We start from the raw sequence: 12,075 nt of genomic DNA, 5'->3' as shown, positions 1-12,075 counted from the left end.
TCCACATTTCCTTCATATCTACTGCAACATATTTGTTATTACTTTTAAACACTTAATTATTATTTGTAACATAAATTAGTTGCTTTTTTTTTATATATAATCATGAAAAAGATGACTTTGTGTTTTTAAAGTCAATTGACATGAAACTTTTTAGTTACCATATTTTTAAAAATAATAAACACAATTGACACGAGTTTTGAAAAAAGAAATCATTTTAATTAGGATCCCATTCAGTGGTGGGATAGCTATCAGTTGCACATCCAATTTGGTATTTTTTTTTCTAATTCATTTAGTTTAATAAAAATTAGGGTTCTAAATAGCGCGCTATAGCAACGCTATAACGACGCAATATGACAATAGTGTTATTTTTTCGGTTGTTCCGTTATGACGCGATAAATACTATTTAAATCTTTTGATAAAAATCGCAGCTAATAGCTTATGTCTCTGGTAAAACTAAAAGAAAAATAAAAAAAACTATTATAAGTTCGTTTATTTTAAGTTTATTTAAGAAACGATAGATAAAAAATATTCGGCAATTACTAATCTATCTAAATATACAATATATATGTTATAAGAAAAAAAATTAGAAACGGACAGATTCGGAACTGGACACTCAGGTGAAAGGGGTAAATGGACACAACAGATTTTGCTTTTATATATATTAATTGAATGGACTTGTATTGTCGGTGCTTGCTCTTATATAGTTAGGCTCCAAGTTGAGGTCGTATTTTGACTTGTTCGTGTTCTTTTATGTAGTGTTCGGTACATTATTTTTAGACCTCTTTAGAGTTTTTTAAGAGACTCAAGAGTCTTAAGCTTGTTCAATACTTCTTTGTAAAGTTTAAATTTATTTTCTTAAACTTTTTTTTGTCTATATTTTTAAGTTTGTTCAAATTTTTAGAATGACTTGTGCATGTGAGCCTCCTTAAAAATGCTAAGCATTTACTTTCTTAACTTTTTGTTGCCGAGCACCTCTTTCTTAGCAGAGCTTAAAACTTAATCCTACCAACTTGCCGAATACAAATTTAGTTTAAATTGAACTCAATTAATTAGACTTTTAATTTGAGTAAAAAAAATCATTTTAAGTAACTCGAATTCAAAATAGCTCGATATGTAACTCTATTGATACAAAACCTCATTTTTTAGATATATGTAAAATTTTAATATAAAATCATCATAATCAGTAATTAAATATCTCTTATCTAAAAATGAATATTATACACTTTACACCTTAATTTCTGATATAAAACAAAAATAAATACAAAGCTCGAGCCAATTTAAAATTGAATTAGAATTAAAATTAGTTTGCTCGAGCTTTACTTGTTAGCAGGGACGGATCTTAAGGTAAAATGTTAAACGTGTGCTTGTAATTTAGTTATTAGAACTTAATTTTGTGATTGTAAATATTTGAATTGCACAATTTCGTCATATATATATATATATATATATATATATATATATATATATATATATATATATATATATATATATATATATATGAGGTGGGCTACGGTGAGTTGCGAAGTAAAACGCGTTTCTACTTCACGCCGTATTTTTATTTTGAAAGTTCAAATAACCGATCCGAACCATTAGATGTTTAATCTATATTGAAATGTGCTTGGAGACCAAATTTTACATTTTTTGGAATTTTTTTACTATTTATTAAGCATTTTTTAAAATTGTTGTTTTGCTGTGAACAGTAAAATTTTCTGGACCATCAGATCAGCGGCTTTCAAAATTGCTTAATAAATAGTAAAAAAATTCCAAAAAATGTAAAATTTGGTCTCCAAGCACATTTCAATATGGAGAACAAGATGAACGGTTTGGATCGACGTTTTGAACTTAAAAATCGCAAAATATGAGCGTGAAGTAAAATAGTCGCTTTACTTCGCAACTCACCGTAGCCCATCTCATATATATATATATATATATATATATATTTTAAAACAATAGAGTGCTGATATCACTATTCATATTAGCAAAATAATATATCAATGTAAATAAAATGAGAAGAGCCTTTTATAGGCCATTTTAACTTGACTTGTAATAGGTTTTAGAAAGTTCCACCGGGCACAATATGATGTGGAATTTATGAGTTTTTTTAATTATTAAGAAAATATTAATTAAGCGTAATTTTGATTTATGCCAGCTTAACACATTTCAGTATTTTTTTTTTTATTACACTACGTGATGCTTTATTATATGTGTTCGAGTCAATGACCAAAATGCCCTCAACAATGTTTAGCACATTTCAATAAAATATACTATGTTAAAGTAGTTGTCAAAGTCATAAATATATATTAAAAGATGTCCATATCATATTTGTTGGTTTTATATGGATATACTAATGTGATTAAAGCAAGTATGAGCTTGAACTCACATATTGAGTCCATTAATATTATTTCAAAACTTGTTGAATTACGTTCAAACTATCAATTCAAACATGTGAAATCAATCTACTTAATAGTTACGTGTACATATCAAATTTGTTATTTTTTTTTTTGTTTAGTATAAAGTCAAACAGTCAGAATATGTAAGAATAAAAGCTCGTTCAAAGAGTTTATTTGTTTTCATTATTTCTTTTACAGATAATTTTATATAGAATAAAATTGAAAATTTATATATTTAACATACAAATACATCACTCATGATTTAATAACTCAGTTTGAAGGATTTTGAATATATTGTTTTAAACTAATTTAATCAGCTTTGAGTTTATTATTATAATACTTACAAATTATTTTAATAAGTTTAAACTTATACTAATAATTGATCCAATTAAAATAAATTAAAGTCCAATAATAAATTTCTTGTGAAGTCAAAATGATTTGACTTAATAGAAATCTATCCTATTTTCTCTTACGGGTAGCTATTCCAATAATTTTTTCAGGTTATTATGCTTACAAGTTATTTTGGTGAACTTAAATTTATACTGACATTGCGCGATTAATCCCATTAAAATTAAATAAAATTCAATAATTCAAAATATAACCTAATTTTTCTATGGCGTCTTTACAAGTCCTGCAGTGTAGCTCCATGTTTTCGATTAGTTGCCAATGTTCAATCTGATTAGGTGCAAAATCAGAAATTTAAATTGAGGGGAGCTAAAAGGTAAATACATAATATGTGGTTATTAGAATTTGAATTTAACATTTTATAAGAAAAGTCAAGCATATAAATACTTAAAAAATAATTAAATTTCAATATACATAATAAAAAAAAAGGCTAAATAACCTACCATCAATGTAAATATGCCTCTGAATCTGATAGCACGAGCTTGAAAATAATTGCAATGAGGTTTATTATGATTGATCTTTTAATTGAATTTTTTTAGGGTCTGCGACCGACATATCTCTTAAAAAAAAAAATCAGCCTTCGAACTTCAAAGGAGCATGGAATATACACAAAATGCAGTACGCCAATGCGCCACAGAAGAACCAGACTTGTCTCTTTTGCTCATATGAAAAGTGCTATTAATATACTGCTGTATGATTGTGTGTTAGGATCAATGGAAATAAGTTCATGCTTCAAGGTCAAGCATGCATATGATTTTTACGCAAGCAAAGCGAAGCTTCAATGCGTTCTCAACAAATAACAATCAATACGAGGTATATGTCAGAACAAACAACAAATTCGTTTCGGTTTAAAAAACTAATAATCTTTGGTATAGTGATTAAAGAGTAGAACAAGGTGTTCTTAAGTTCACCGAGTGAAGTCTTCTTGTGAACTCAACACTAAAATCTATTGGATTAACTTCAAACGACAAATTTAAATTGTTAAAATCTATTTATCTTACAAGTGACGTGTTTACATACAAAAAAAAAATTAATTTTTCGAACTAATTTTGTATAAATCAAGTGATAAAAAAATATTAGAAGAATGAATGTATTAAAATTAATTTTTAAATTTTTACCGCTTAACTTTATATTAAATTAATTCAAAAGTTCAAAAATTTCATATGTAGATGCATCACTCGTAAGGTAGATAGACTTCAATGATTTAACTTTGTCGTTTGAAATCAATCTGATATATTTTAGAGTTGAGTTTACAAAATAGTTTACTTTAGAACACCCTACTTCTTTTGCGTAAAAGTTAAGCAGTAACACTAACTTTTACAATAATGCCCACAATAAAAAGATAACAATATTTTGATTATTGAAAAGCTTGTCTAAGAGCATCTACATCTCTAGTATTATGATAGTTTATAATCTGATGTGGCAATTTTTAAATCAATTTCACAAATGTGAGATAGTTTCTTATTTAGAAACTATGCATGAAAATTTCTTATTAATAAATTGTTTATAAACTCCATGGTGACCAAATAATTGGCTCAACTTATTTCTTTTTTTAATTTATTGCTAGTGTGACTTAATAGAAACTCTAAAATTAATTTCAGAGACATGAGATTAAAAACTCCAGAGACTTTAATTTTTAAAAAGTGATCAACAATTATTTGAAACTCATTTGAGTTACTAGGATATAAATGCTCTAAGGATACATCCCGTTGTTCTTTTTAATAGGTTTGTTTTAGGTTTAAATAAAAGAAAATTTTTTAACTGGTTAAAACAAATACAATTATTTTAAAAATACAGAAAATAAGAAATTTCAACGCATTTATTTTAGGATATCATGCGATTTCTTTTGGGTCCATGAACAGTCGTTACAGACTACGCCCTGTAACAACTATAGAATTTTTGCATGTTTTCCGAAATATAATCATGATAAGAAATCATCTTTTTTTTCATCAAAAGTTACCCTTATTATAAAATCCAAAATTTGATTTGCAATTTTTATTGGATAACTTCTGACTTGCTCTCCTACTTTTCATTGCAAATTTGATAGAACTTTTTATCAATATTTAAAGCTGATGATTGCGAATTTTAAATATTTTTTATAAATATATAAAGTTAAAAGACTTCACTTCATCTTTTTTCATAAAATACAAATTTTCTTTCAGAAACTTTTCATTTTTTTTTTTTTTGAGAAACAAGAGCCCATGTTTAACATTCTCATGCCATTTGTTAAGATGTCAACTACACTCACAGTTTACCTAAACCAGCAACCTTCTTCTCAAATGAATTAAGCTCTTCCAATTGTAAGCAAACATTGAGATAATCATAGCCAGATCTGGGCCGTCCAATCTAAATGAACATTGAGATAATCCTAGGCCTCTTCAATTGGAGAGCAGCTGATCCCAAGGGACGGATGCCTTCTATTACAAACTTTTAAAACTAATCACTATAAATGAAGATACAGCCAACAAAATTAACTTACTAATTTGAAAAAAGATATTTAAAAACAGAAAAAACAAAATTTTAAAGGAAGAGCTTTACTTTCATGCAGCTTTTGAGTGGAAGAATGACCGCCTCTGCGACAATGGCACCAAAATCTCGTACAAATTACAGATAGCTCCCTTATCGTACACATTATTTACAACTATGGGCTCCACTTTCTGCAGTGGTGATTTTTTGAAAAAAGTCCTCCATTTGCTCTGTGGAACGGGTGGTGTGACATTCATTGAATTTAAGCTTGCCTTCAGTGCGGTCCCACTGGCCTTGGCCTCGTTGACCTTTCTCTTCCAAATAATGTAGTCTTGCCATTTGAAAGTCTACAAATGCATATATACATAGAGGAGAATAAAGTATTAAAATATAGAAGAAAATTTTAACTCAGAAAAAAATATAATCATTGAAGTTGCAGAGAAAATCAGTTATACCACATACCTTATTTTGCTAGAACTTGTTCTTATTTTAAATGTAAAACTTTAAAACTGAGCATAACTTCTGAATTTTGTATCACTTAGCAGCTTCTTTTGCTTTTCCTTTATAACTGAGCATAACTATAAATTTCTTTATAACTTAGTAGTTCTCTTAATTTTATTGTGCCCCTGAGATATATTGAAGAGTGAAGAACATGTTCCATGGTTACCAGTAAATTATTGCAGGTTTTAGTTGGTTTTAAGATTATAGTATATAGAAACCATACCAGTTAACTAAATCAAAATTATGGTCTAAAGAAACGGTACTTCCCTCAAATAAGATATAAAGATTAGCATAAAAGAAACCATACTTGCTGCCTAATCTACCAGTTCTCCAGTACCAAACAAAAACAACTGGTGGATAACATATTGCATATGAAAGAAGATGCTCAAGTTTTCAAAGGGTAGTTTGGACATTCTTTTTAGAAAAAAAGGGCTCACATACTGGTAAGTAGGAAATTTTAAAATGCTATTCAGGGCCACATGAGCATTTGTTATTTTGTAGGGACTTGAATTTCTATTATTCAATAAAAGTTAGTCCATCTTTGTAAGCAAAAAATGGCAGAACAGCTTATGAAAGAAGAGAATTGCATTGAATTGGGAAATAACCTCATTAGTTGTCATGTTCGTTAGGCAGAGGTGTGCATGATAACCGAAAAAGCCAGCCAATAGAAGTGATATTATGCCCAGAAACACGGTCAGGAGTATTTGTGTGTTGTATGAACCCAGAAAATACTGCAGAAAACATGAATGGTATGTACTGTAAATACGTCAAATCCGTAATTTTTATGTTCTTTCTGTTTTTGGTTGGTTTTTTGGTTTAGTAAAGTTTTAAGCACTTTATAAGGATATAAAAAAGGATAAATTAATTAACTCATTATATTCTTTTCTTTAAAATTGAGGTTTTCTTACCTGCACAACGTGGGGAAACAAAGCCGAGAATGAATTTTCAATACCATAATAAACTGCAAAAATAAGAAAAATATTGTCAAACAAGGCATAGAAATTAAACAAAAAAGGAGAGTTTAATATGCATTGAGCAAATGATGCAGTGATTTCATGCTGGCATGACACCTAATAGTGTCAATTCAAAATAATTGCAAAGAGAAGAATGCACCAGTAGTGTCACTGGCAGCAGGCAGCTTATGGCAGTTATTATCTACATGGTTGCCCCCCCACCCCCTCCCCGCCCCAAAAAAAATAAATCAGCACCACAGAACTAAATATACTTACCTGTTAAAATATAGATAATTTTGCGTTCACGCAATTGACCAGCAAGAATCAACCCAAGTACAACAGCTCCATATAAACATATTAAGAAATGCCTGTCAGGAGACATGATAGATAAATCACAATAGGAAGAAAATAAGAACACTGTTTTTAATCGTAAAGCTACAGTTGATATATTTTCTAAGGCTATGCTTAAGTGTTCATTGAGGTCGGATATCAGTATGACCCAGCATTCCCCATCATCCATCTACCTGGGTCCTAGTATGACCAGGTGATACCTTTTAGCCATACTATTTTTCCCTTTCATCATCATTTCCTAGATATAGTCTGTGCTGAATTCAACAGATAAGGAAATTGAAACAAAAATGATTTAAAATTGAGGCTTAGTTTAGGTATTGCCCATTTGCAATAATTCATCATTAGTTGAGACTCAATTATAGAAAGAGTTGCTTAGTTGGAATGAATTGCATAATTTGCAGAAAAAAGTTTCCCATGTTTATTTTATCAAAATTAAGCATTTGAACAGCAAAAAAATATAAAAATAGAAAGGATAAAACAAATCAGAATGACCCAATAAGTACTGAAGGCCAAGAGGGAACAATATATGTGAACATAGAAGTTTTATAAGGAAAAAAGCTTACCAAAACAAGAAAGCAATAAAATAACGTGTATTTTTCTCGCCAATGCAATTGTTCTGCAAAGAGCCAAGATAATAAATATAATAGTTAACAGTTTTACCCAGTTCAAGTGCTGACTACCGAGTACATATGAATAATTGCACCCGACTTCAGACAGTACCATACAGGTTACATCCGATTCAAAATATGTAGGGACTTATTTTTTGGCCACAAATTACTGCTTCAAGCACAAGTTTAGCCTTAATTTTCATGGTATTGCAACCAATCACAAAGGCAAGTCTGAAACATTGAAGACCAAGTATAATTAGTAAATAGTACAATGCATACCATCCATCCACAATGGTGATCAAATCGAGCGACACACCTGTCACAAATTTTGCAATGCTTTGCTCTTGCAGGTCTGATTTTTCACATTTAAAAAAAAAACATTATATAAGAAGAAAATGAGTATGCTTATAGACAAGGGTTATTAATGTACCAGCCATATCAGTATTGATTTTATTTGGCACCAAGCCCCAAATTCTAGTGGTTATATTTCAAAATGCAGCAACTATTTTACAGTATTTGAAAGAAGTTCCCAAAACTTTCTCAGGTACATATATAAACCAAAGCTCTTCATGTTATTAAAATAATAACGGTGAAATGTCAAACCAACACTAAGGTATATATGAGTATATGACTAAATTGGTTATGACTTTGTTGTGTTGCTGACAATGGACATACAAATTAAGAAACCAGTATCTAAATCTACTGAGTAAAGGTTCATGAGTAGTGAGGGCTCTTCAGCATTAGCTGATCCAGTAATCTAGAAGTTGGTAGTGTTAACTAAAAAGTTCCTGAGGAAAAGAAGATTTGTACTCTTATTGAAGACAAGGTATAAAGTGCACTCAAGTACAAATTGCCAAAAAAGAGAGGGAGAGAAAGTAAGGAAGTCCATTCTAAACCCCAAGTAAACATAAAGAACAAACCAGGAAAAAAAATTAAAATCAAACCAAAGTAACCAAAACTATCAAGTCGATATTCATTGCTGGTACTTGTACAAGTAATTTAAAACTAAAACATGCAGATGAGCAAAGTACCTTGTAATTTTGCAAGTGGAGCATTCCTTCTCAACAAATATCAAATCATCATAAGGATAAGCTAATATATATCTAGAAACATTTTCAGCTGTGACAGTTCCTGGATCAGAGAAACTAGTCAAGACAAATAGTACGAGACCTACTACCACCGCCACCACGCTCAAGTACCTATCAATGAAATTTGTACTTTAGTGGCTTTGTCTACACAAAGTAAGAAAAGTGTAGGAAGCATGGGTTTTGCTAAACAGATCCTAAACATATTCAAATGTACAGCTACAAGTAAAATTCCAAATTTGTTCGATGTCTGCCCAGTTTCCACTATTAATCCTGGAAGCCATGAACATTCATAAATAAATATTCTAATTGTGGGCCCACAATTTTAATAAGAATCCATAGTAGGATACAATTTCTAATTTATGAATGCAAAAAACTAAACGGAAAAAAGAAAAAAAAACATAGTTGGAAACTTGGATTTCTTTTCTCTGGAAGTACCTATGGTATTCACTAACATAGTATCCAGGAATGTACTTGAAAGATGACTTTGCTACAATCATATATGTCACTCCAATTAACGCGAGATAAAATATCTGCATTGTTAGACAAACACAGATTACTAAACAAGCAGCACTCTATTACCAAATATAATGCCATCAATACAGTACAGAGCACCCTTAATCCATATATAGCCACAGTCATAGGATTGATAGCAGTTAGGTCACACTTTGGTCTTCTTGGTTTGGATCACTTAATTGCCGGTTAATTTAGTATTAAACATAAATCTGTACAAACTGGCTAGACACCAGTCCCAGATCCTTGGGTAACAATAAAAACATTTCAATCGACAGAAGTATCAGAACTGTTATAAGCAATTAACAGAACCTGTTCTTCAACCAAACCAACTAACAGAATATCAACATATGTGAGAAGAAGTAACAATTATATATTTACAAACTTGTAATGTTGGATTTGGCCGCTCACAGCAGTATCGCTCTACACCAAGCACACAATTCGTAGCTCTTGAGCCAAATATTTTCCCCACAAATCGTCTGAAATATATGTAAGATTCATAATACACATATAGCAGCAACATAGGGTACAACTAGAGTATTACAATATCAGGTCATGCTACCAAATGAAGAAACACGGTGCCTGGTAAATGAAATGGCACCACCACACCAGTACTGGTTAGCCAAACTGTTTTAGTTGCTTTCTATCTCCAGCTTCAGATTGAGACTCAATTGGGTTCAGATCAGGCCGAATTGCTGCAAACTGAACTCAGTTTGACTTAGTTAAAAGGAGGCTTAGTTGCTATCTTTTGTCTTTTACTTGGCTAATTTGTTGTTAAATACTTAATTAAGATTTATTGATCGGAATTAGAAGAGGGAAAGGAGTACAGGAAATAGTCGTAGGCGCCAAAAGTAAGGAAATAGTGAATGCGTTCGATGAAAGTGCCCTGAAAAATAGGCCACTGGCCGCACAAGAAGGAGACCACCACCGTCGCCGTGCACACACCGTGCAATACCAGAACCCACTGTACCATCTCTGAGAATTTTTTTTTTTTCCGTTTTGAGTGGAACCGTGGAGACGGTCAACTTGACAAATCACAGGCTCAAAGCACAGGGAAGCGATTGGGACGAAACGACGAAAGGCTTTAGTTTGGTACGAAGCGGAAGGCCCCCCATATAAAAAGAGTGCGTATCCTCTGAGATATCTCAACTTTTGCGTGACCGACGTGTCCGGTTCCTATTCGGGGGTGATGTAGGGGGTCAGTGTTATTGATGCTTTGAGATTCGTGCAGAGTGTATTTAAACGGTTGGGATTTTCCATAAAGTCACGCAAAGTTTGAGATATCTCAGAGGATAGAATTCATATAAAATGGCGACCAGTCACCAGATTTACATGTACTGCTCCGACTAGTATTCGCTGCAGTCTGTAGTACTTCACGGTGGGCCCACTGTATGGTTTGAGATTTACTTTCAGCCGCTTTGAGATTCGGACTAGTGCAGGAGCAGTATTATTTGAGCTTTGTGATTCATGCAAAGTTAAAAGAACGGTCCAGATTAGAAAATCATTTTAGAAGATTTTGAGTTCGGATACAAATTCTCCGAAGATCAGAGTTCGAATACTATGAGGTAACTCAATTGAGTTTGAGCCGATTTTTTTAAAAATATCGAAAAAAAAATTATTTTATTAAAAATAATCAGGTTCTAAGTGGAATTTTAAAAATATCCCGGCCGCAGATTTTTTCCGCGCTCTGGAATTTTTATTCCAGGCTGCGGAAAAAATTTGCGCCCCGAATTTTTTTTTTCAAGTGCAGATTTTTTCTGCAGCCCGAATTTTTTTTTTTTTTTTTTTTAGAGTTTGGAGAAAGAAAATATCCGTGGTTTGATTTATTTTTTTTATAATATATGTATAATATATGTGTATGTATATGTATCTATAAAAAATACACCAGCATGTAGAACATTCAAACATACACATAATTGACACAAATTTCAATTTATTTGGATTTTTCTGAAATTAGTTATGAATTCCAAAATTCTACAGTAAGAAAAAACTTTAAACATCCATAACTTTGGCTAGAAAAGTCGGATTTGCGCGTATGAGCACTTTTCGGAAAGGGGAGAACGAGACGGATCCGATTTTGCCCGGGTGGCACACCGAGCATCGTCGCATCATCGCATCAGAAGCATCAGAATTTTAAAAAAACGTCGTTTAGTGCCTCAAAAACTCAGTTTAAGTTTTCGTTCGACGGTAGATGTACAACGATCGGTATTTTGTTTAGTATAATTCAGGTTTTTGTAGTGTAATTATTAATTGTGGGATTTTTTAATTTGCATGTAGAGTAATTTAGGTTTTTGTATAATTATATTATATTATATAATTATACAAAAACCTTAATTATATATAATTATATGTAATTATATTATACATATATTATATCATATATACATACACATATATTATACATATATTATAAAAAAAATAAACCAAACCATGGATATTTTCTTTCTCCAAACTCTAAAAAAAAAAAAAATGCGGGCCGCAGAAAAAATATGCGCTCGGAATAAAAAAAATCTAAAAAAAAAAATTTGGGGCGCAAATTTTTTCTGCGGCCGGGGTATTTTTAAAATTCCACTCAGAACCTGGTTATTTTTAATAAAATAATTTTTTTTTATTATTTTAAAAAAAATCGGGAGTTTGAGTACTAATTGTCCGATCATAATCCGGTTAATCCGTGAAATGCATGGAGTCCTTTAAATATATCTATGACAGAATTTTTTTTTCCCTCTATCATACTTTTATTTTTAAATTTTTTTAATACTCAAAATTTAAAATTTAAAAATCAAAATAAAACCGTTAGATATAT

At 31.0% G+C, this 12,075-nt stretch overlaps 1 protein-coding gene across 5 annotated transcripts; it reads right to left on the bottom strand.

Annotated features, from left to right (window-relative positions):
* Positions 1 to 5,118: 5,118 nt before the first annotated feature.
* On the bottom strand, positions 5,119 to 10,358 carry LOC144565508 (DHHC-type zinc finger family protein). 5 transcript variants are annotated; one of them, XM_078315289.1, is made up of 11 exons: positions 10,100 to 10,358; positions 9,658 to 9,751; positions 9,198 to 9,292; positions 8,706 to 8,873; positions 7,954 to 8,026; positions 7,630 to 7,682; positions 6,992 to 7,083; positions 6,671 to 6,723; positions 6,368 to 6,493; positions 5,334 to 5,608; positions 5,119 to 5,238 (listed from the first exon to the last, which is right to left on the bottom strand). In XM_078315289.1, the coding sequence occupies exons 1-10, from the start codon at positions 10,243 to 10,245 to the stop codon at positions 5,336 to 5,338; spliced, it is 1,173 nt and encodes a 390-aa protein (XP_078171415.1). In that variant the 5' UTR covers positions 10,246 to 10,358; the 3' UTR covers positions 5,119 to 5,238; positions 5,334 to 5,335. The 5 variants fall into 5 exon arrangements, with proteins under 5 accessions (XP_078171415.1, XP_078171414.1, XP_078171416.1 ...); XM_078315288.1 differs by having other exon boundaries at positions 5,119 to 5,222; XM_078315290.1 differs by having other exon boundaries at positions 5,119 to 5,212.
* Between the last annotated feature and the right edge of the window lie 1,717 nt (positions 10,359 to 12,075).

This window comes from Carex rostrata, chromosome 14, assembly GCF_964058835.1.
Source record: "Carex rostrata chromosome 14, lpCarRost1.2, whole genome shotgun sequence".
NCBI classification, from domain to species: domain Eukaryota; kingdom Viridiplantae; phylum Streptophyta; class Magnoliopsida; order Poales; family Cyperaceae; genus Carex; species Carex rostrata.
This window is presented reverse-complemented; position numbering and strand designations above follow the sequence as displayed.